General features: G+C 39.0%; 1 protein-coding gene and 1 long non-coding RNA gene across 2 annotated transcripts in view; one reads left to right on the forward strand and one right to left on the reverse strand.

Moving 5' to 3' along the window:
* LOC145937089 (uncharacterized) overlaps nt 1-27,314 on the reverse strand; it is a 54,580-nt gene that overhangs the window by 21,336 nt on the left and 5,930 nt on the right. The window lies entirely within an intron of this gene.
* On the forward strand, nt 11,830-20,526 carry LOC145937048 (zinc finger protein Elbow). The gene is made up of 2 exons (XM_083039828.1): nt 11,830-12,641; nt 15,356-20,526. The coding sequence occupies exons 1-2, from the start codon at nt 12,579-12,581 to the stop codon at nt 16,808-16,810; spliced, it is 1,518 nt and encodes a 505-aa protein (XP_082895954.1). The 5' UTR covers nt 11,830-12,578; the 3' UTR covers nt 16,811-20,526.

The raw sequence follows: 27,314 nt of genomic DNA on the forward strand, positions 1-27,314 counted from the left end.
TAGTTAATGGAAATGTTAATAAATGGTACAGTTAAAACGGTAAAGCGAGCACGAAGAGAGCACATATATACATAGATCAAAAGGGTGAAGCTTTTGGACGCGATTGCGGCGTATTTGACGATCCTGATCGTCGCTAACGCGATGCTTCAACGAAGAGGTAAGCTAGCCGAGGTTTACGAGCTGGAAGAGCCTTCTGACGAGGGCCATGGCTTTACGTCGTCGTGTGTCACGCATCGTTACTGCCGCAACGCCGTTATGAGACGTTTACGATAAGATATGTCGCACCTTTCGCCCCTGACAGCCCACAGATTTACCGTCAGTGGTGAGAATATAGCTTAAGGAAGATGGAACGTGAAGAGGAAGAGAGGCAAGGAGGAAGGGGAAGAGCAGAGGGTGCCGCGTCACGATGGCGGGAATGGCGGTGTCTGAAAGGCATCTTTTGCCTGAGACTGTCCGAGGAACAATATTATACGCTTAATGACTTTGGCTGTTTCGTAAAGTTATGTCTCGCCAGGATTAACCGAATGACCGAGTTGCGTAATATATGCGAACCGATGAGATGTCCGTTACTAAGTTTATATGGCATCGTACGGGAGAACTCGTAAGATTAATCTCTCTCCCTCTCTCTCTTTCAGACAATTAAATATTCATGACATAGTTAATAATCCGGTCTTGTATCGACATTTACTCGATACGCAACTTTGACGATGAACAGTGACAACAATAATAATCGTCAGATTGATTCGATCGAATATCGATACGATCAGCAAACTATCAGATGATTTAAAATTACGAATGCAAAAATAAATTTGCCGAATCACGAGCGTTAATCCTTTCATTTCTTTGAAAATAGAGACATTGTAAGTACTAGATAACCGATCTGCCCGAGTCATCCACGGTCACGTCATCGGAATACGACGAGACAAAACGCGCAGAGTGTAATTACCGGACTGAATGGGCAATTTATGCCTGCATACATTGTAGATAAGTGTCGTCCCATGTATATAATTGCACTTGAGATTTACAAATTATATGTATATCCGTATGTCTCGGGGACAATCTTCTCCGGTTACATTGTAATTATGAAATTTTGTCTTCGTGATTCGAAAATCCTTGAATGCGTGACGTATATTATCTACAAGCGAGAATTTAGAGTTGTGACTCGCAGTAATACATACGACAAAGTGTTTGACAAGAGATATCATTATTATATCCGATTTATAAACGCTTCGCGCACACGCGCTCGACTGTAAACTATTATTCACCCTTCGTCTCTTCTTTCTATCGAGTTGCGCCTTATAGTTTCCGACAATATTGCTCTTTTCAACGATAAAAATCATTTAGTCTACATCATCTAACAGGGCAGCCCAACAACAATGAAGACGCTCGACGCCCAATGGCGGTTTCGACAGAGGCTAAAGACTGTTGCTTGTTTAGGACCAAAAACGTGTATTAACTTCAGCTTTTCCGTGGCATACGTTTCGGCCAGGTTTCCCTTCTCTGACCGAAAACGCTAATGGGAAGCGTATACAGATTGGGAGGACACTTAGCGGACTTAGCGCCCGCGGCTACTTTATTTACGCCAACCGACGCACACGTCGACCGCGACGGCAACGACAAGCCTATGCATACAGTAGCACTCGATGCTAACCGACTGTGCAAACATCGCCCGAGCACAGCTCATGTTTGTGGACGGTCCCGCTGCTCTTCGCGATTGCGGTTGGTCCCTGCTAAACTGACGTCATGATGCTCATGTCAGTCGAAATGTCGGTGCTACTGTGTACGGTCTGTTTGCAGAAACAACTTTAACCGTTTGACACTTTCGGGAAGATTCCCGATTGGTTGGTATGTACGATAGGTAAATATTCTTTTTAGTGAAAATAACGACGCTCAATTTGACCGTTTCGGAATCCTCAGAATTCCTGTCTCCGCCACCATACACGAAAATGTATTATAAAACAAAGCCCGGAGAATAAACCTGTCAACTATTCGTTCGCCTAACACAAGTATTTTTTTTTTTTTTTTTTCGAAAATAGTGAATATATTAAAAGTTTCGAAATAATGTCGATGAAAATTTTATGAATGAAATAAATCAATATTGTATCGGCTTCAAAAAGTCGTATAATAGCGCGTGAAATTAAATTCCGTTACGTCGTAGTAAATATTTTGTCACAAATCGCGGTTGAAAATTTTCGTATTATATTATTTCGATCGATTCCGACACACAAAAATCGACCGTGACTTTTAAGCCGCCGATCCCCGCCGAATAGTGATATTTATCGTGAGCGACGATGTCACACTCCGTCCATCAAAGTCCCTTGCGTGCCGGTATCGTCGAACGATTGCGGAATCGCTCCAATAAATTCCGGACGGGTACACAATGTCCCTTTATATAAACGACGTACAAAGATACTTTCGCATCCCCCTCCGAATAGGGTCACGCCTGTATTCGGCACTCAAATATTTCATGTTGACACTTTCGACATTAACTCTATTCGTCAGGGACTTGTGCCTATCCACGGTAGCGCCGTATTCATCCGCGTGACACGTCGTGCACGCTCCTCGGCCTTTTCTCTACCTTTACACTGCGACAGGGAGTCACAGTGGGATCTGTGGGACAGATGTTTACGCGTCCCGTGCCCCGCGTCCCGAGTCATTACATATACAGACTGCATGCGTTTCGTTGCCTTTGTGGCCCGGAACGTTTTGTTTGGACAAGCCTCGTTCCCCGGATGTCCACCGCGAATTTTCCACCGTTACGAGGACATTTCACCGGCCCGCAGGTGTGTCTTTCTGATCATTTCGCCACAGGTTGCACCGCTTACGCGTGCATTGTTTTTTAAGCGAGATACCATAACGCCGGAAAATCTTTTTCAAGCTAAAAACGTCTCCTCTGAAAATGTCACCGCGTAACGAATCTCGAAAAGATATTAAATGTAGATGCAAATACTTTGTGTTTAAAATTAAAATTTGCGATAGATAATAATATTATAATATCTCTATAGAAATTGTGTATACGCATCAAAAATAGTTTTATATTATACATACTTGGCTCACGATAATAACAGATTATTAATATAATAAATATAAGATGCATATTTTATGACGCATGTAACATAAAATGTCACACATATTTAGAAATTTTTTTATATATATTTACTGTTTAATTTTAATGCATTTAATTTTGTTTGTTAAAAGTATGCAAATATACGACAAACAAAACGCTAGATTCTTTCCTCAAAGCTCTCTCAATGTATTCTTATATCGACGCTATCGAGATGACGTCGGGATCACGACATATTATCCATCGGAGGATAGCAGAAGTCACGAGGCGCGTGAGACGTTCGAATAGTGAGCCCTCGCGACCGCAAATCATTCGTATCCCTCCCCCCCGCCTCGCACCGGAACCGGCTAACAGTTTTGTAAAAAGCTTTTGTGAGTTCACCGCGCTCGTAACTTCAACTTTGTCGCCGACGGTGTTTCCATCGTGGGACAGGAGACGACCAGACCTGTACGCCGGTGCTAGTGCGGCAGAGGGATTACAGCCGAGCACAAAGGGGTCGGTCGGCGACGACGGATCTGCGGGGAAAAGTAGAAAGGGTAGAAGGAGATAAAGCTGGGAGGGTGAGAGAGAGTCGTCCTTTCTCTTTCTTTTACTCTTTCTTTTTCCCTCTGAAATTACAGCCTCGTAACTCCCGGTAAGCGGGAAAGAGCGTATGTGACAGCGGGCGGACAGGCGCGCATGGTTTTCCGGAAGTTTTATAGCCATCAAGGGGGGTGTTCCAGGGGTGTCTCGGACCGAGCTACCCGGCCGTTGCCTTACGCGGTTTACGCTGTTACACGGTTCCCGCATTCTCGTAAACAACCGGCCAGACGTGCTTATCGTGTTCTCGCGACGCGCATCGACTCGGCGCGACGCCTCATTTTGACATATCAATTCGCATAATGCTCCGAAGATTCGACAATGACGCAATCGGCGCTAAAAGTGTCCCCCCAAAAAACCATCTCTGTCACTCGACTCTTATAATCGTGTACTCGAATTATTAATACTTTGAATAATAACTTCGAATTAATCTTATCAATATATCCAATACATCGAGGTATAAAAATATTGAAACTTGAAAAAAGATACATTCTTTTTTTTATATAATATTTGTTAGTTTTGTCATATTTGTTTTTGATTGACTATTATCGTCTTTATCAAATTTATGTTTAAATCCATCAAACGTTTGTTTCACACGAGAACGAATTTCAATCAACTATACAAGACTACAAGATCTTTCATACGAAAAGTAGGAGTAACCTTGTAGAAGTGGAACTTTGCAAACTATGTAAAATAATTTAACTGTGGAATGCTCGCGTGACACACAAGTTATATTGATCGCGTGTACTACAATTATAGTTCATTTAATTATGCTATAAATCTTACAATCGCGATGCACAAATTATTTCAATGCACGTTTACAGCTCTCGCGATAATATAATAAAAACAACTCAACGCTACGTACAGAATTTTTATGACATTTATATTACGAACGTTCACATCTAATCGTTGAAATTATTGATTTAATTTGCATTTTTTTACATTAAAAAATAATATCCTGCATATTTCAACAATAAAGATGGTTCTCGGAATTTTTAATAATACTTACTTGCATTTTAAATTCCTCATATATTTCCTAATTAATTCTTAATCATATTATTTTCACCATCTTAAAATTAATAAAACAACCGTCGAGAAAAATGTTATAACGCGTAAAGTGATAATGCACTATAATACTCGGGGCATGTCTGAGAATTTATTAGCAATCAGTGGATGTCAATACTATCGATCGGTATGTATTTTCAAAGTACTTCAAGAAGAGTTGCAGCATCGTCTTACAAGTCATCGCTTAATAGCTTCCGTGTTGTCGTAAACTGTCAGGCCGATATATTTATAGAGTTGCGTGATACATAACTGCAGTATCGTCAAGTAAGAATCCAGTATAAATACGATAACGTTACGATAACCAGTCACATTAAATACTGTATGTGTATTGATATATAAAAATGTCGCGTCGTATATCTCCCTTGCATGTTTTCTTCTTCAAAAATCACATCGTTATCGGTGAAAAATTATTTTTGCAGAAAACATATCTTAATTACGAACGTTAGTCGATCAATCAGAAATTAATGTCTACTTCACAAAAGCGATTAACAAAAAAAAAAAAAGTTTTACAATTAATGAAACGACACATTTTATCAAGTAAAAATGTCAAAAAAACTGCGCACCGGAAATGGAAAGTGGGGGACGAAATCTAGGCAGTGAAATGCGCCACACCGCGTTTACCGCATCGTCGACGTCGATCAATCAATATACCCGGTAGTAGTAGCTGCCCACGTGATACAGTAAGGGGGATCGGGATGGATATTGGATTGCAAGATGAAAGCTGCTCGTTAAATTAGTTTCTAATCTGTCTGATCTCTGAAAGCGCCGAGTCCCGGGCTTCATTCTCGTACGTCTAATCATTAATCTCTGCCAGCAGATGTGCCACCGTCATTGATTTAAATCACCGGCGCGTTGGTTAACCCTTCCTAATCTAGTCTGCCCGTCTGGACCGGCCTGATGCCCGATCGGATTGCCGGTAGAATGTAACGAGATAACACATACTTGCAAATACACACGTAAAAGTGGAAGCAACGTGTTCCGCGTTCCAAACTACCTCGGAAAGGAAACGAAAAAGAAAATCCGACTCTTACTTCGATCGACACCGTCAATTCTTTTTTTTTTTTTTTTTTATTTGACCCGGAAAACTTGACTGGATCGTCGATGTAGTTTGAAGGAAGTCCGCTGAGAGAATGTGCATATACGTAAAAATAAGAAGACAATTGTACAAATATACATATATTACATTGGAATCTCTTTGCGATTCGCGTAAAGAGCAAAATTCAAAAAATAATTTATAAATTTTCTCTTGCCAATTAATTTACATTTTTTAATATAACTTTTCAAAAATAAATCAAGAGTTTTACGGATCTGTCCCGTACAAATAACTTGAAATATTTTTCCAGTACAAGGGTCAAATGATCAAACATAATGGTCAAGTAATATTCGAAATGACGAACGAGAGAGACGAAAACACCTTCTGGCTCCGCGTCTCTCATTTTCGCGGAGTCCCGTAGGATGACAGCGGAAAGAGAGAGGCTCCCGGACACATCTCCCGACGAAAATTTCGGTACACGCTCTTTGCGGGGCCGTCCGCGGACTCGTGAGAGCACAGCCGGAGACAGTAAATCAAGCCCCAGTAGAGTGAACTCTCGGCGGTGGCAAACAATGCGCGGCGTGACGAAGGCATTGTCGAGTTTACGCCCCGCGGGGTGCTGCTGCTGCTCTCCGGCTAACATCCAGAGCTCAGTTCACTCACCATTATGGAACGGGCACGATGGGTGATGGTGGGGGGAGGGGAGCCCCATCAATTACATGGGAAATTGCGCTCGCATTATTTATGTGCGTATACACCGACACGAGCCGCGCCGCACTAGGCCACGCCGTACCGCACCGCGTCGTCGCGCCTCGCCTCGCCTCTTCGCGCCAAGCCGCGTCGTCGTGCCGCGCCTCTCCGCGCCTCTCCGCGCCAAGCCGCACCATATCGCATCGCATCGCATCGCATCGCATCGCGCCGTGCCCTGTCGCAGTTCTCCGCAGCGGTTATCGATAGCCCGACAAAGAGGACATAAATAACGCCTTTTGCGCTAGTACACGTTCTGTATGCTCATATCGGTACGGACGTGTATATGCCGCCCCGTTATTCGCGCATCGGACGGATGATTCTTAGTAAAGCGGCGATCCATTATCGGCGCTGGCGCGAACCGCCCTCTTAAACGCGCAGCGTCTCGCCATTAAATCGAGGAAGCGGAGGAACGCGGATGTTATTGGCTCGCGACGCCTATTATTATCGGCGATAATTATCGCCGTTTCATTATACGTCATTTTAAATAAATCAAAGTTGCGAAATGTGTCGGAAATATTTTTAAAATCAATCTAACAAAGCATTGTATTAAATGCCGCACATTTAAAACTCGTTTGATCGTTAACGTGAAATATAGCTAGATGTGTTCAGAGGCTCTATTACGGGCGCAAAGCTTTAAAATTCTGTCGTATTTACAAGTTGCCGAATTTTTCCTCTCTCTTGTCAGTCAATACCAGTAGCAACGGCACTTAAACGCTTTTACCAGAAATCATGTAGCACGGAAATATCGCGACTCACGCGACGCTTTATACGTCCGCCAATACATAATGTATGGATACGTACGTACGTGAATAGGATGACAAACTTAACCTCCGAGCGCAAAGGAGTAGGATATGCCGGTAGAAGCTGCCACATCGGTGGAAAAGTCCGAGAGAGGGTGGTAGAGGGTGGCGAGAGGAGGAGAGAGAGGAGGAAAGGGGGGAGATGGATATACGGAGCTGCCGAACGAGGCGACAGCTGTCGATTTCGTGCAGCCCTTGTGCAGAATGCGCCAGTGGAGTTGCAACCGACTACCCATAAATAACGCGCTCGTTTCTGGAGCGCGCGCGAGGAGGAAGGAAAAGAAGAGAGGAAAAAAAAAAGAGCCGAAGCTCGCGCGCGAGAAGTGGAGGGATGACGGGGTGGCAGGCAACGGAAGGGGAGAGAAACGTCAACGACGTCATGCGAACGTCGTCGAGCGCGGGGTGGCGTCGCGCCACTCCGAAGCGCGTTCGTGCTCGTCGACGACGTGGCGGGATTAGTTCATTACCCGTGCGTTATACTAATCGTGTTTACGCTTCGCCTGATCGATGTGCGGTGAGCAGAGGGTGATTATCCGTCGCCGAGTAGCTCGCTACGATGAGACACGATGACGCGTGAGGAATCACAAACTAGCGAAGTCAGCTCGAGAACGCGTAGCGCGTTAAAATACTGTTCTAGCATCTAGCATTCTAGATTTGGATTCGATATTTAAAGTTTAAGAAAAGAGAGAGAGAGAGAGAGAGAAGGAAAAAAATATCAGCTAATATTAGAAGAGTATAGTTTAACATAATTACTCACAATTATTTTCAAACGATAAATGTTACTCCTAAGTATAATTAGCATGATTCATTGTGAGATGATGGAAAATAATGGAAACTTTCCGGAATAACTTCAGAAGCCTGGCACATTCATTAAGAAGTCAGAGGAAGTAGAACTGCGTGACGAAAACCTATAAATCGTTCATGTAATTGCGCGCAACGCGCTGCGCAGTCTGTTATTACCGAAGACTGATAACGATAATGTTCGCACAAACCATATGCCGTACGCCTTAACTACAGCTTCTGAGTATAAACGTCATGCGAATTCCGTCTACATCATTTCGTATAAGAAAAACGAAATGTATGATCTAATGTTCGAGTATTATGCTAAAGTGTTGAGCATATAATTGTCGTAAAATACATATCTTCTATTTTGAAATATTTAAGACGTCACAAACGGGTCAGGTCAGACCATATACCTACATGTATATATTTGGAATATTTTATAAAGCTTATATCTATAAGTAGCTACTTGACCTTAATAGATTAGAAAATTTTCATATCAAATATAGTTTGATTTAAATCAACCCTTAAAATGATTAAAATATTACAATTTAAAATGATTAAAATTTATACAAATATTTGCAATAAAATCAATATAAAAAAATGTTAATTATGATATCAATATATCTCCAAAAAATATTTTTCAATACTACAAAAATATTTTAATGGAAATAAATTTGTTAGAGAGAAGATATGATAAAAGCGTTCATTGATATTAAAAATTATGAATGATCCAATAAATAGATTTTGTAAGAAATAGTTTTCTTTGTGTATCGCTAATTCAAAATGTTGCTGTAAAAAATTAACTAAAGGCTAATGGTTAGCTAATAAACACGTATTGCACAATTCTCGGTCAATGTTTTCCCATCCGAAAGAAACCCGGACAATATCCCAACGTTATTTCTATCTTATCTTCCTGCCGGGCGACGTTCCGGACGGTTGTTAGATACGAACAGTTTCCACGGAAGAGCATTAGCGGCGTTATTAGCGCTAGTTAGAGGATACGCTTTGGTGAGAGATGAGAGCGGTGTATAATTATCCAAGACTCTTCCCCTACTTGGCTCAACAGACGAGGACGACGTGTTTATGTGGCGCCGACTGAAGGAGCCTGGCAGAGTGTCTTGTATTATCTGTGACATCAGACCAGCCCGACGACGACGAGCCGTTGAAGGAGGGTAGTGAAATGAGTAACAAGTAATCTAGAATTTCTTACGCGCAGCAGCTGCTCACAAGAAATTATAAATTCGACGGTATTTACGTTACATCGTGAATTTATTACGGATATTATATTCAAGAGGGTATACAAATGTATCCTGTGTGATAAAAAATATACGTAATTCTATGTTAAAGAACATATATATAAGACATTTATTCTCTCTCTCTTTCTTCAACAAGCTCGTCGTCAAGCTGATGACACAGATTTTTAAAAATAAAAGTATAGATTTTTGTCATTTTATTTGCATAATTTTATTGTGTGCATATGTATACCTATATATATATATAGTTTTTTTATATTTAATTGTCACAAAATAAATAACAGATTTATGCCTTTAGTTAAGAAACCGTATGCTTAATTTATGAGATACTTTGTATAATTTGGCATGTTTTAGACTCGATTAAAACTTTCAATTTATTGTATTAATTGCGTTTTTTGACTCGTCCCGCATGTATAATTAATTTTGGAGATTCATGGCTCTCGATCCAAATTTTTCAAACCGTGTTCTTTTAATATCAATTTGATTGTGATGTAAATTGATGCTTTATTATCGCTACGTCATGTTCTATATCCACTGGCTGTATCTTTCCCAAATTCCATGTTAATATTATGCAAGTAGTCGTCTCTTAGAGCGTTTAATTAAAGTGCCGAATTAAATCAGGTTGCACGATAATGCAGGATTCAATAATCAATACGAATTACGTAAATCACCTCCCCTGTGTGGCACATGCAACACACAATCATGGTACACGCAACACAATCCTATAATTTTGCGAATAGTAATGAGAGGAATTGACACTCGAATTTCCATGAAACAATTGATATGCATTTCGATGCATCGCTAACACATCCGTATCCGCCAACATACACCACTGCCATTACCACTTCAATCCATTTTAGTCGAATTCATTAATCGTTACAATATGCATTAGATCTCGTGCCGTGCAAGCGTTTTAAACGTTTTCGTATTAAATTTATTTCGGTATTAAATTTCATCCACGTGTCGCGAATATAAAAAGCCATTTCAATTGGTTCACTGTAGGTAGAATGTTTTACATTTACAAAGGGCTGAATAGCCGATAAATATGTGATCAGTTTTTTTTTCGGTGTAAGCTGACGTGCGTAATTTAGAGTTTGAAGAAGAACAGGTACAAAACAATTTATTTTTCATCATTTTTCTTCACCTTTCATTCTTTGTAAGAAATGTCTAACAATAATGTTGGTGTTAAGCTTGTCGAAACATTTTACTCGAGCGTTTTGTTAAATGACAGAATTTGAAAAATGGCTTCGTTCAGGTAAAACGAAACTTTTACCTCGAAATGTTATCTTTTATTTGTTTTCTTTTTCTTTGTCGGGCGATTTCAAAGCGTAGGTGTTGACAGCTAAGTGTGATTACATTTTGTAACTTCCATAAAGCTATAAATATCAGCTACCTTAGGGGGGGGAAAAAAAAAAAAAACGAAAAATGTGTACAGATTTATGTTAACTTAAGTACTCGTTATAGTCAAAGGCCTTCGCTTACTAAGGACAAAATTTATTCTTTAACCATTTATACCCTTGTTTACAGCTGCGCTTAAAAAGCGATAGATCTTCTCTACATTCTATATACCTGTTGGGACATTTTTTTATTGCGGATAGTTTTATAACGCCTGAATAGACGCTAACGTATATCCCAAGCGTAAGAGAGTGCATCATCGTCAATGCACGAACAAAGGCCGCGTTTAAGTGTATATAAGATATGGCTATACTCCTTCACGCTCTACTTACTCGTATATTATATTGTTCGATACTCTATTGCTTTACGCACTAGGATTCGATATGTGGAAATAAAACGTTAGCCTGTATACGATAAATAATTTCTATTACTCTTTTTCTCCCTCTTTTTTCGAGTCGATTTTATTCGAGTCAATCAAGGATCATTTATCAAAGAAAAACAGATACCAATTTTGCCAAAAGCATGTATAGTTAAAATTAAACTATGTCAAGTACATAACAGACGTATATAATCCGTAAACCAATAAAAAAATAAAATTCTACGTATATAATATAGCTCATCGATATAAAGAGAAAATTTAATTCGAATTTCAGGAAACGTACGATCTAGTTTCTCTCGCGTGCCAATATTTTATTTTTACGCCAGCCGTACCTAGAAACACCCAAGCTCGCAATTTCCTAAGAACCGGCAATCCGTAAAGAGCAATTTAACGATCAGAAATTGAAGAATCTCGTACGTAAAGCCTTATCATTTCGCACAATCGCGTATATCGTGAGATCGTGCAGGTGGTGGGGTGTTGTACGGTGGCATCCATACCTCTTTAACAACGCCACGATGTCGGAGAGAGGTAACAGAACAGAGTACGAGAAGTACAGAGTATACTATAGCGGGTACACTACTATAGGAGAACTCCCTCGGCGGTGTGCAGGGTCGTGGTGGGAGTCGCGACTCGCGAGAGGGCACCCCGCGCCAGTTGACACGTCGTTGGCCGGGTCGCTCGCACCCGGCACAGGCAAGGCAAGGCAAGGCAAAAGTGTCGGCGTAGCGCGAACCGACAACGACCACCGTGTCGCTACGGCGGCCGTCGCCGTCGCCGTCACCTTTGCGTTCGCCTCTTTCGCCCGCATTGGTTAGTCGTTGCCGCTCGTGGTGTTTCGTGTCGTTCCGCGCGTCGTAGTCGCGATACACCGTCCGTCCGGCCGGCAGCGACGAGGAAGGGGCATCTCGACGATGTTGTCGCGGAGAGATGCGAGGAAGGGGAAGATGCTCCCCGGGGGAGCGCGAATTTGCGGTGTACGGTAGGGGAAGTCAGCTGAACGCCGCCGGAGTGGTGAGGGTTTGAGCGACGAGAAGGGCAACCGCGCTCCACGTCGACTGCGGCGAGCGATTCAGTTGCGAGTCGAACCTCATCGCGTCGACTTGTTGGGAATTATCGTACGTCCGTACGGTTCGTCCGTAACGCGACTCGCTTTTCTTTTTTTCTTTTTTTATCGTGTGTATTCATTCAACAAAGCGGATGTACTTTCGTGGTGCGCCGACCACCTCTTCGTTATTTCGTGATCGTCGGGAGAGCGCGACCAAGTGCTATTTCGTTATCGAAAGTGCAATCTCATGCATGGCTTCGTTCGCGAGTGATACCACTGTTTCGTCGCTGCGACGGATATAATAAGAGAGGGAGAGAAAGAGAGAAAAAAAGTGCGACGAATTCCTCGGAATTAGTTTCGCCGATGAGCCGAAGAGTGTGGTAGAAAAAAAAAGTGGTGCCCGACGGCGCGAGCGAGGATCGACCGCGAAAGATGCTGACGTCCAGCGTGAATCAGTATCTCCATCCTGAATACCTCACGCCGCTACCTACTACGGTTAGTCTACCACCACGCTTTTATCCGCTTTTCTCTTCTCTTCCTCCGTCGCTATTTACGGGAAGTCCATTATATCCTCTATTCCTGCGTTTACGTCTCGAGTTAACGATTTGTCGAGACGCGTATCTTTCAACGTTTAAACTCTTCTCTTATTTAATGACCGATATTTCTTAGACAGCTGCCGCTTATTTTTTTCTTTCTTAACGTGATGTAAAATTAGAAGGCACTAAAAAAATGCGATAACGTAGATCTTCCATATTTACTTTATACATCAAAGCGAGAAAAAATTTATATATATATACGTAAAATTTATATATTAAAAAATTATAATATATATACCCTCTGATATAGATAATTATATATATTTTATTATATTATTAATATTATATATATATATATATATAATTTAAAAATTGCAGATAACTTTAAGAAAGAATTAATAATCGCACATTCTATTTTTCATAAATGTCGAATGTTGGGAAAATAGATATAATGACTACGAGGAAATTAATTTTATCGCTCTAAATTTCTATATATAATGTTTATGTTATTAATGCAATTGCAGTTAGTCATATTTAAAATGTCGCCTATGTGTGAGTCTCGCTTGAAAATATCTTTCCCAGCGGCTCATTAACGTCGCCTGTCGTCGTTTCGTTAATCCCGACGGGAAACATGCGCGCCGCGTTTTATACTCCGAACTCCTGTAAACTATTTTGGGGACAGCGAGTGTTGGCAAAGTCTCGGCATGCGTCGCGCTGATTTACGCGCGTCATAAATCAAAGCACGATTCGGTAATACAATGCTGATTGTTGCACGCGGGGGATGAGATGGAAAAGCGAGTGGTATAGAGTATAGAGTTCGATCGACTCTTTGATATATCCGGTACAGTCGGATGCATTAATAGTGCGCATTTATATTTGGTCAAATTTTTCTTTAATATTTCAACGCATACTCATTAACACAATTACTTGTAAACAGTTTAATTTCTTCATCATGGAAAAAAAAAGAATTAAAAAATCGTGCGGCAATATGCCTCGTGGATGCAGAAGCGTCGTAAATATAGTCGACAATGGTAAAACATCCGGCGATTTTTTAAGGCACTTATAATCTCTATGTAAAACAGTTTCTTTTATTTTTCCATAACAACTCTGTCGATATATTTTTGGAAAGCGGCACTCGTGTGCGAACACAAAAAAAAGTCGAGGAGAAAAAAGAACAAGAAGAGCCGAAGGATTTCAGTGGAAGTCACGTAACACACGCGCGGACAAAAGGAAGACGTATGTCACGAGAGGGGCATAAATTAGTCGCGACAATCAAAAGCCGGCGGGTGGCATTAGCGGATTAAAATATTACGTTCGAACCTTCCCGTTAACTTTCACGAGCGCAATTAATATATAGCCTCGCGTTGCCGTAATGGCCTGTTGCAATTCACGGCATTAATATCTGTCGGCGTCGCGCCATTAGTACCGACCGGCCGTGAGCGGCGGATTAGTGTTGCATGATCGTTGCATTTTAATTACGGCGGAACATCTGTTCGGTGGACGTATCAGTCGACGAGAAATATCGCTCCTCTATACGTTAATTATACCGAGTGCATCATCGTGACCGCCTCCCGAGTCGGAAGATGCGCCAAGGCGCCGATATTAAATGCCCGCACTTACACGCTAATGACGTCTGTGTCGGCCAATTGCATATTGATTATATCTCCCCCCCCCCCTCCTCCTCCCGAGCATGCATCTCGCTCTTGAAAAGGAAGAAAAAAAAAAAATTCACGCGCGGATAATTATCAACGACGTTCCGCACTGACGCGTATTTTCGTATTCGGATATTTCTTGAGAATTATAAAACGCACGCGGATCAATTATATCTCTTGAAATTAACCGATCAGTTTTTATCGCGAAAAAAAGAGATCATTACCTATAATTTTATGTATTCAAGAATAATTATGCCACGTCATATTTATTACTGCTATTAGGAATAATTCAGTTTAGACGAAGACAGATTGTGTTGGACAGAATCTAGAAATACACATCGCTCGCGCCTAAAAATATTCTCCATAATCAAATCAAGCATTCTGGCGAATAAGTGTGTCCGACGCACCCTTTATTCACGTCACTTCTCATTCGGCGAGAGAGTGACACGGCGTTATAGATTGCGGTTTGCGCGTCATTAATTGGACTTGCCTCCATCTAGACGCGACACGCGCCAAGTTTCGAGAATTGTCGGATCAAATATTGCAACGTAATTGTTGATTGAAATTCCTCGATATATTGCATTCGAAAGGAGATCGATTAGACTCGAGAAACCGACAAATAAACAACTAATACTAATTATTACAATTATAACATTCAATGTTAATCCAATCGATGTTTGAAATAATAATGATAAAATGTAACATAAACTTCTTTCGTTGAAAAATATAAGTCGTTTGTTTGAATAATTAGTTCAGTTTTAAAATGTTCGGCTCGCACAGAGCATGTTGCTTTAAACAAAAATTGCGGAGATTGCGTGATCAACATTTTGGGGGCATAAAAAATTTTTATATTTTATATAGTATTTAGAAGATAATTTTTTCCCCGAATAATTTTTTCCCCCGATGGAAGCTTACGGAAGATTAACAAAATGTTGAAAACTCGGCTTTATCATTATTCAATATAAATATTTAACCCAAGATTATAGAGTTTCGTTTAATATTTGTTCTATTCTGATTTCAGTTAGATGCAAAGAAAAGTCCACTCGCGCTGCTCGCACAGACCTGCAGCCAGATAGGAGCGGATCCACCGTCCAACAAATCGCTGCTAAGTTCCTTGGACAAATCGTCGAGCAACAGATCATCCAAGACCGCGGAGCAATCGCGCGACAAGTCGTCGCCGATAGTGACAGTGACGGTGCCGACGTCGACGTCGACGATCGAATCCACGAAAACCAGTTTCAAGCCCTACGAATCTTGCCTGGGACGCGAAAAGGCGGCCAGCCCCGACGAGCCGCGTTCGTCGTCGAGCCATTCGACGTCCGGCCGATCCCGAACACCCGGCAGCGGGGGCAAACGATGTTCTAGCAATCAAAGTGCCGCGTCGACGCGCGCAGTCACGCCGCAAGGTAGAAGAACGGCGACGCCGAACGGCGAAGTCGCACGGGACTCGCCAGCATCGAGAAATTCGGCGCCCTCGAGCAACAACAACACGGCGGAGGCTGCTGCTCAACCAACCGTCAGTAGTCCCTCGTTACAAGTGAAACCTGCCTACAGTCCCGCCGGCGTTCTCGCGATGACCGATCCATCCATCAAGGATCTCCCATTGGGCACGTTCAAGCCGGGCGTCAGTCTACCGGTCTCCACCGCCGCCTACTTGGGTTACAGTCCCGGTCAATTACCCATCGACGTGATGGCCAGCTCGCTAATGTCCCAGCATCACGTCGCCCTGAAGAACGGCCTCGTAGCCGTTAATCCTTATCTCGGTTACGCGCGACTGAAAACTGGACCCGCGGACAGCCTGATGCCGATATGCCGGGATCCCTACTGCACCGGCTGCCAACTGAATTCGCATCTACTGTCGAGCTCAGCGGCGACCACCGCCGCGGCCGTCGCCAGTATCGCGAATGGAAAATTGCCATCGGGCGCGACACCGGGTTCCTGTCCGGCCGGATGCGCCCAGTGCGATCACAACAAACCCGGCAACGTTTCGCCTTACGGACCGCTCGGCGCGGCCGGCGCGGTTTACGCGCACGCGCAACTCGCCGCCCTGGCTGCTGGCACGCAGCTGCCCTACGTATGCAACTGGATCGCGGGTGACACCGCTTATTGCGGTAAGAGATTCGCCACGTCGGAGGAGCTGCTGCAGCATCTCAGGAGTCATACGACGAGCGGGGCGACCGATCCCGCGAGCGCGGCCGCCGCCCTCTCCCTGCTATCGCCTCCGGTAGGATTACCCCCGACCCATCCCTTGTTCGCCAGGTCCTATCCCACGCCACCCCTGAGCCCGCTCGCTACCGCGCGCTATCACCCCTACGGAAAACCCTCGCCGCTCTTACCGCCGTCTTTGTCGTCGTTGGGCCTGCCGCTTCCGCCACCGCCGCCGCCGCCGCACGCCACCGCCGGAATACCGCAGTATTTCTCGCCGTACTCTATCTACGGGCCCCGTCTAGGCGCCGCCTCCGGAATGCATCAATGAGTTCTCGGAGTTCTCGGTGACGAGCACTCGTGAGCCTAACGCTTGCGAGGTGAGTTGACCGCCGAACTGTGATTTCTCGACGAATTCGAGCGCGTAAGCGAGGAGCGTCACGTGTTCTCAACGTGATGCTTGGGTGTATTTACGGAGTTTCTCGTAAGGAAAGGTCTGAAGTGATCGAGCGGATATCGAGGCGCGGTAGGATTGTTTTTTTTATTTTTTTTTGTTCCGATTACTCGATGGTCTGCGTCTTCCGCAAGTTGTACGCTAAGCCTTTTTTCATCTTGTAATTGAATATTCAACATAAAATTTAAAATATTGAATAATGTGTACACGAAACGACACTTCTACTTCTTGTTCTTATTGTTAGGCGCGAATCATTACTGTTTTCATGTTGACGCAGCCAGAATTTTTATATATTTAGATACTTTAAACTCTTTAGTAAATATTAAGTTGAGAATAGAAATCAATACATATTCATTTAAAAGTTTAGCGAAAGCTATTTCTTTTGATAGAAAGAGTAAGTTTTACATCCAGTCTTTTGGGGTCAAAAATAAAATAAAATGGCTGCGTATCCCTACCTCAGGCTCTCTTTCACAAAAATAATAATAATCTATTTTTGTCAAAATTGCATTGCATTCGAATTGCATTCAGGATGATTAATCCTCGTTCAGCAGCGTCCGGGTAATAATGAATATGAAATAAATATGAAATATAACGAGCAGCACTTGTTTGTATTCGCTGTCATTAATCTTACTTGATAAGAATCAGAATCACAGAGGAGTTAAATATCTTTTCAAATTTTCTATAAAAGATCTCTAAAATTTTAGCGTTCTATTATATTATATTATAAAAACATGTTTATAATATAAATATTGTTTACAATTTTAAAAAAATATTTTATTTTCCGTTTTTTTGTTCATAATTTATTTTTATATCAGTTTTTCTTTTAATTTTATTAATATTTTTTGCAAAGCAAAGAACTATTTTGGAATAATAAGATTAAGATGACGATATAAATAAAATATAAAAATATGAAAAAGTTTTTGAAATAGATATTTTATAGAAATATCTATAAAATCTATATATATCTGTATTAAAAAGATATTTTATATGCACGACACACACATACAGAATTGCAATATGAGACGTGTCATTTATCTCTGACAGTTCATTTATCTTGACAATGAGATGTACATCGTATTTTAACATTAATATCTTCCATGAGATTTTTACATTACTATTATTATTATCATAATATTCAACAGATAATTTATGTGTTAATAAGACAAAGTCAAAAAGCAATTTCAATAACAGTGTAGAAAAAACGAAATAAATATCGAGAATAAGATTGTGATGATTAGAATACATTTTCATTTTTTGTGATACTGTATAAAGTATCATATCTGATATGCGAATTTCGGATAATCTCATCTTTAAAATTCTCACTTAAAGATATATATATAGTCTGAATATCTTGATATTAAGATTTTTGTCCTTAAAAAGCTTTTGCCACTAATTAGTATCAATAATATATATTGTGTATGTGCGTATGTGTCGTGTAAAATTTCTTATTGATTCCGAATAACAAAGCTACAAAGCTAATACTTTTTGCTGTTGCGAACGTCCTGCTGTCCAAGGGTTAATCCCTAGTGCATTATTCGACGAGAGCTATCAGCTGCTTTTGTCTATTTCACGGCACTATCTCTCTCAGACTCGTAATTTTCTTATATTTATTATTCTAGTTAGACTATATTCAATTGGAATCACAGCGATAAAGGCAAACAAGTTTTGATTGAATCTTAAAACTCGTAATTTCCATACCAAGTTGATCAGCATATAGACAACATCCGCAACGCGCGGAGCGTGTAACCCAACAACCCGTTAATTTATGTCTAATTATAAATTGTTACCGAGAACTATCAACAGATTCCTTCAAGTATAAGAGAACGAATCGCGCGTCAACTTTTAACAAAAACGACGAATTTATTAAGACAGAATTAAAAAGCACAGTATGGGTCGGTCAGGCTGTACTTTTGGATCAATGTGCAATTTAACGCATTGCTGTTAATTAAATTCTTTTAGACAACTAGCAAGATTTTAACTTACGATTAAAAATTGCGTGACGCGCGAATCGATTAATAAGTGCTTATCTATTCTCTGTCCATCTGCTGCGTCCGACGTATTTCTCAGTATCTGATGACGAGTGCCACACCAAACGTCGAAAAACCAATGTTTAACTGTGATTTTTGAGTGAGAAAGTTGAGAAAGAAAGAGAGGGAGAGAATGCGACGCGATGCGCTTCCACGAAAGAGATTATATGAGTGCGAATGTATGCATGACTAAAATTTGTTAACGAACACGCAATTACGGGGATTTTATTTCGAATGAAAGTAATTATAATTGAATAGATAAATATTTTGTCAGACATTTATTTGATCGCTCCGCGATCAATTTAAAGATATTTGCTATGTGCTACGTGCAAACTACTGCGATGGTTGTTAAAAAAAAAAAAAAAAATGGTTAAATAGCGTTCAAAAAGAATGTTCCTCTCGTTTACGCTAAAGGAAAAACAAATTAAAATACATTCCGTGTATTTCACAATGAAATAATTTATATTTTATATTGTTATTTGCGTTATTATTGCAAGCAGTCAATCTTTTCAAACTAAATTTGGATTACAGTCGAAATATCTACGATGGAATAAATCCGACATCGATCTTTTATAATACTGTATTTCAAACGAATATTTTCTCTGATATGAAAGTAATATTTTCTTTTTAATTTAACAATACAATTTTTAAAATTTTTTTTACAAAAATATGAATTTAATTAATAATATGCTTATTTCAGATGTATAATGTGTATAATTCTTGAATTGAAAAAGTTATATATGTATAATATTTTTTTTGCATGCTTGAAATTTTGTAAATATTTTAAAAATATATATATTTGCGCACACAGAAATGTTTAAATCTTAACACAAACAAAACAACAATAAATGCAATACTTTTCAGTGTTTTACTCGTTTAAAATTCATATCAGAACTGTACGCGATGCGGCAGTTTCTTTTTTATCACTTTTGACTAAAGCATTCTCCGTTTTTGCGGCTATGAAAAATAATTGATATAATGTAATCACTATATATGTACTATTTATAAAATATTCACATGTCCTACTTCCCTTGTAATTATTGTACATTTGTTCATAGGCGCATAACTCTAACAAATCTAATGAGATGGCAAATAGTTCGGATATACATATATACATATACGTACATAAATATATATAAATATATATCTGCGTCTATTTTTGCGTAACCAAAGTTTTAGTAACTATCGATATTACGTAGCGCATCGAACTTTGTGTGTACATGACATTATAAGATGAAGAACGACAGGAATGGTGATTATTACACGAGATACTGTAACTTGTAAATAGCTTTATTATAACGCAACGTTGTAGTTATGATCGAAAGACATTTACACAATTGTCGACGCAAATTGCTCACGATTTTAATTTTTATGTTGATCTTGTGTATTTCTGGTTTTAAAATATGGTTAAAGCTTTGTATTTACTTGGCACGCGTGCGACAGTGTCATCTACGTCAACTCGTCGTTATTCTATCATTGTTATTCTATATGTTAATCACAGTTTGATTCTTTTTAGAACCGAAATACAGCAAATCGTTTTTTACAAAAAAAGAAAATTTTGCGTATTTATTATCATCATTTCCAAAACATCCCAGATTAGCTTAAAGTTTTTGGTATAAGACATACGAAAAGATTCAACCTTTCACTTTCTATAATTTTATGCAGAAAATTTATCTAAAACTTGTTATATGTCAAGTATAACGTAAGATGCATTTAATTAAAAATTTTATATAGAATAATTAAATATAAAATATAAAATTGTTAATAATTAATTATTCATAATAATTAAATGTTATAGATTATACTCGATGATATTTACTTTATTATAGTATATATAAATTATAATATATATCTTTCTCTATATTGATATTTTATCATTAATAAAAAAACCATATATATGTATATGTATATACACTCATACATGAGTAAATTATTCCTCACATTTTTTTTCGATTTAAGGCTCCTGGGTGCTCACCGCAGCCATATTGGAATCGTGACGTCAGAGGCGAGAAACAACACGTTGAGATTTCTTAGATGCCATTTCTAAATAAAAACATATTTGCATAAAATAACACTTAAGATCTGTTTAATACACTTCTAAAAAACGCCGAAAATTATTCTTTTCCCTTGACAGTCAATCAACAACCGTAAAAATGATCGAGATATCAGACTTTGACATGCGGAATGATTGCGCATGTGCAAAGACCAGACGGACTGGGCCTCATAATATTACATTTTACAGCTGTTGATTGATTATATAGGGAAAAGGATAGTTTTCGGCGTTTTTTAGAAGTGTATTAAAGAGATCTTATGTGTTATTTTATGCAAATATGTTTTTATTTAGAAATGGCATATAAAAATTTTTAGCGTGTGTTTTCTCGCCTCTGACGTCACGATTCCGACATGGTCGACAAGGTACCAGGAGCCTTAAAAATCAGTATCCAGATTTAAAATCAGATTAAAATATAGATTTAAAAATCAGTATCTACTTAAAAAAAGTATTTGCGTTAAATCCAAATTGAAAATGTAAAATGTTTCTATGACATTGTTTTATATACAAAGCATTAAACGATTATGTGTAAATTGACCTAACGTTTAACCGATTGCGTAAAATAACAACGTTCAGTTAAACGCTCGAGAATTATAAATTGTAGTCGTCCTCGCTTCTATCGTATTACGACGAATCAATATTAGTGTATTCGCGTTTTCAATGTAAGCATGACCTTAATCACAGAGTTGTTGCTACATTGAAATAAATCATTTGTCAATATAATAGACGCGCGATCGTGCTATAAAAGCATCGATTTCCCGATGACAACACGGGTTGAAAATTTACCATCACCGATAAGCTTAAATTATTAAATTGATTTTTGACTGGATATAACATTTATATATATCAACTTTACGGATCGTAAAACGCGCAACTGTCATTATATCGCGAATATATATAATATAGATCTGAATTTTCATTCTTTCTATGAAAATAGCATGAAAAATGTAAACGATATTTCCGATTTACATGTCGCATGTTATTATCGTTTTTCCACTGCGCGGACAAATATAGATAGCATACGACACGCTTTAACATCTCGCGGGAACATAGATACGCGATAAAAAGTGCAAAATTGACAGTAATTTTACAACAAGTTGAATAATAGAACGAGAGGCGCGCTCTCTTACAGCGAGAAGAGGGCGTCGGTGGTCGGAACAAAAAGCGGAAGCAGATGCACGAGAAGTCGAGCCGGCATTGAACGGCGTTCTTGCACGTGGCGTGATCTCGCTCGCCCTTTGAGTGATTTATAGACAGACGCTGCGACTCCATCTACTTGACCTATTCACCTCGTTAGAAAGGATAATGTATTCATGAGTGGTCAACCTTTCAGCCGCGCGCGTTAGTTTCTATCGACCCGGGGAACTGCGAAATCGAACCGTAGGAAAATAGTATCCGATAAAAAGACCTTTGCCTCGAATATTGCGTTTTCACTTTTTTTCTTTTTCCTAGAGAGTATCGCGAAATATTCACTTTATCATTTTCCTTTGTTGCATGTTTCTTTCGCGAAAAGTTTTGCTCACAAGAAAGTTAACCACAAAGTCCAACAAATGTGTGTCTTTCTCTCTCTCTCTCTCTCTCTCTCTCTCTCTCTCTCTCTCTCAGCATATTAATTTTCATAACGTAACACATGTGCATAATGTTTATCATTTCCCGTCGAATACTGTACTCGCGGTTGTACTATATGTCTGTGTAACGTGCTGTTCTTGGCCGTGACAAGAAAGTTGCACATCAAGTACCTAGTCAAGAGTTCTCTTCCGGCAATGTTTTGCATCAGGGAAGGCATCGACGGCGGTAAAAGAAAGCAGCGGCACTTACTGAAGAGTGCTTCATACGGATTAGTTGGCGCCAGTGAATTCAATGGTTTCCGTTTGTTGGACGACAAACCGGTTTCATCATGCTCTTTACACTGTCTTTCATATGTATGTATGCACTATTGTTTTTATGCCATGTTTAAACTGTTAGATTCAACTTGAATATATATCGTTATTTTTTGTATTTATTGCTAATGGACGAATTATACGGCCGCGAAATGAATAATAAACCGCAAAAAAGGATGCGAATTTATCAAATCGTTAATGAATCACATTTTTATATATTATTGAGATATAATTAAATTCATTGAATCGATCAGCTTACTAAACTAAATTCATAAATTTACATATGCAAAAATTACTATTTTGAAAAAATATAATTTATGTTTACAAAAAAGTATCTTGACTAGAATAATCAATTAATATATCTGTTGCATTCTCAGAATATATGAATTATAAATTATAGCAAATGTCATAAGTTGTTTGAATATTTAAAAAAACAAAATGTATAAATGTGACAATTATAAGTTAGTTTCATTTTAACTTCTATTTTTAACATTCTTTTTCCGACGTATCTATTTCATAGATAGAATCTTAGATAAATATAAATAAAATCTGGAATGTATGAAGTTATATTTAAATATACATATATAGTATTAATAATCATCGTTTAAAAAGTTTTTTTCAGAAAATTAAGATTCAAGATTGCGGAAATCGTCAATCAAAATGGATTGTGCACGAGAAACACATAGAAAGCGATCAAGTGACCATATATAGTATACATACATACACACACACACACACACCGATGTCAGAGCGATTACCGCCTTTCGGATCGACAGCTCGAAATCGGAATTGGGGCGAATTATGGAAGGGAGTCGCGTGGAAAAGGACCCGAGTAATCCGGTGCTTCGATAAGGCCGATACAACATTGCCGCATAAACGAATTAGATAGCGTAACACAGTTAGGCTGATTGGTCGCGCGCGATTAGGAAGCAATTACCTCCACTAAACGAGATTATGTGGCCGCAGGCTTCGTCATTTTGCACAACTCCACCTACCCCTCTCACTCTCCATTATGAGACTTCTTCGAAAACTACTCTACAAATCGACCCGATTTCGCGAGCAAAGTTGTTTGCACTCTCGATATTGCGATAGTTATTTCGGAAATGACATTACCAGAATAGTGTTCTTATACACGATATGTATTATATATGATTGATTCATTTAATTAATTAATTTAATTAGCTACATCATACAGATTTTAAGGAAATAATCGTACGATCATTAAAAGCAATATATATTATAAAGTAAATGAATTGAATTGCACATATAATATATCGAACGGAATAATGAAAATCGAAGGAGAATGTTTCTATAGGCTACACGTGGGATACAAATCCGAAGCAAAAAGTTGAGACGGGTCAGGGAATGATTGCAAGCAAAGTCCGGCCATTCGATTGGACGGGGGACAGACAAACCCGGCCGCGTACTACTACCTAGCTACGTTAAGGGCAAGACAAACGATGCGTCAGCGCAGACCAAGTAGAAGAGATTAGTCTCGGAATGATGAACGGCCGACGAAAAACCGCGCGTTGTGCTCTCCAACTGTATATTACAAGACCGTAAAAGGCGGGGACGAGGCGGCACGAAGAGACTATCTCGACGGAAAGAAACGAGCAACGACGTCAGGGTGGTTTCTCGCAATTAGTCAAGTTTTCCCGTGCACGAGCGAGAGACCGTGTCGGACGGCCGTGCCGTACAGGCTTATTTATGGCCTCCGGGATACGTGTAAACATGAAAGCGGACGTGGGATAGCCGACAGGGAAGATATTGAAAGCGCTTTCAGAATTGTGAGAAATCGGCATTAATTATAAATCTTCAGTCGCACCGGATAAAGAAATCGTTGAGTCAATGCGCAGAATGTTATATAATATACTTAAAAAAATATATATATTGATGTTGAAAGTATTAATGGAAAATCGGGATTAATTGTTAAATCTTCAATCAATAAAGATATTCGGATAAAGAAATCATCGAGGCGAGAGTCAATACGGAGAATTTTAAAATATTTATACATATTATATATATTTCATAATTTTATAATAGGCAATTTCACTGGATACGCGATATTCCGATGTTAAAAATATTTAAGAAGATTTGATTTGTCAATATTTCCTGATAGAGTCTAAATGTACACATACATATACTTGGAGTTTCCTACATAACTCCTGCGAGTTAATTGTCTATTTAATCCTGATGACGCAGCGTGCGTCCAAGTTTCAGTTCTCTTTACCGGAGCACGATGCATGTATGCGTGCCGAATCTCTCGACCCCGATGATTTCTCTTCCTTTCACTCGCCGATAATCGATTGTTACGGCGGATATTTCCTTCGAGTCGAGTTTGACGGGGCCGTCGCGCGACCGCTATTGTGGCTCGTGGCCCCTGGGTGAGATAAATTGTGTTGTACAAATACCCATAACGACCGCGGAAAGCTTCGGGACTCGACTAGGGTGCGAGGATTGGCCCGCTGCAACGGTGGCCAACGAAGAGTAAAACCGATAGCATACAGGATCTCTACGGGAAACTAACTGTCCTTTGATTTCATTGTTTGTCGCGCGCACTATGCTATTTCCATTCAATCTTGGATCGTCACCCTGCTATTTTCTAACGGATATAGTTAACACGCCCTTCGATTCGAATGAAATCTTATCGATTAATAATGCTTGAATTATTGCCAATTAAATATACGGTTGTGTATTAAATATACGCTGTGTGCGTATATATACAGTTAAAAAATTCTTGGCGTTCGTCCCCCCTACATTTCCTTTATAACATCCTCTATTCAACTCAGATATATTTTTTAGAGTATTTTTAGAGTGTATTTTATAATTTTTTTAGAATATGGTATAAAAGTATAATTTTCGATGTCTATTTTATCTATATTATCTATAAAAAGAGAGAATACCTTATTAATAAGATGTGCAACGACGGAGTTATAACCTACTTGCGTTGGTTTGTAAAATATAAATATATACAAATTATATTTATAAAGCAGTGTCCAAAAAATAGAATTAAAATTTCAAAAATAGTTATTGCTTTTAATTAAATTTATCATTTGTTCTTTAAATAAATATTTAGGCTAAATAAATATTTAGGCTAAATAAATAAAAAAGGCTACCTAACTTAATTTTTTTAAAAATTCTATGAGCTATACAATATTTAAAAAATCTGTAATTTCTCTCTTATATAAATAATATAATATTGATGCATCTAGTTGATTAATTATTGATAAATTAGATTAAATTGAGGTTAATAACAAATATATGCATACTTATTAATTATATAAATGCGTCGCGACGCTGTTCGACTATCGAATGTGTTTCACACTCGTAATGTTTTGTTAATGACATCGACAACTTCACTCTAATATCGCGTAATTACAAGAGTTAAGTTAAGACACGATATATCATTCGAAAATAGATAATGAAAATTCAATATTACACGCTTGATACTTTGATGCATTTCCAATTCCCGCGAAAATAAATTATTAATAAACGATCGCGATATATCTTACGGCATTCCTATATACTTGAATTATTCAATCCGATGATTACTCTCATCAAGACAAAAATCGTAAATTATATTTAAATTAGTAAAAAATTTAAAATATGTATATGTGACGCGCGATATATATTTATCAGGCTTTAAAGAAATATATAATTATTTCTTCGATAAATAGCCGTCGTCATGAAACTAATTACATGTCGTGTATCGCGGGAGTTAATCGATCGCAGACTGATAATCGTTAATTATTATAATTGAAAACGATCGCGCTTGGCATCTCCTACTACTTGTCGCGATCATATTTCGAGAGATAACGTGATACGGAGCAGCTTACACTGTTGCATGCTTGCTCGAGACTCATCGCGCGAATGACAACAAGGTAAACGCGTATAAACAAGAAGGCATTAAAACACAAACATCAAATTTTCCGATGTATAACGTGTTATACGCAGTCGTTTTATTGTCGTTGTCATAGCATTACTTCTCGAAAGAAACGCGATCACGAGAAGTATCGGGAAAATAAACGCGCTATTATTCCCTGCGATTATTAAAATTGACGATCATTCACATGGGTAATTAATTAATTCTCGCTATTAATGACTCGTAAATATATAGAAATTTTGATATCATAGATTGATATATATTTTAAACAGAAATCAGAACGACAGAAAATAGGAATTATATATTACTGTTACGTCGCAGTCTTTACGAACAACAATTATTTCTTTAAATATGCTTGAAATCGAAAATAATCTTGTAAAAAATAGTAATATGCCAATGTGGCGGATTTGGAAAGTTTTCGATAATAATTTTATCCAGTCCTCTCGTAAAACTAATTTTCCTTCTCAATCTCGCGTCGCGTGTTGAAATTCTCAGCGATTTAAGTGTAATTCGTCTATCATTTTTGATCGAGTAATTCAAG

This window comes from Prenolepis imparis, unplaced genomic scaffold, assembly GCF_030444845.1.
Source record: "Prenolepis imparis isolate NDT839.2.m4 unplaced genomic scaffold, iyPreImpa1.0 SCAF_6, whole genome shotgun sequence".
Taxonomy (NCBI): domain Eukaryota; kingdom Metazoa; phylum Arthropoda; class Insecta; order Hymenoptera; family Formicidae; genus Prenolepis; species Prenolepis imparis.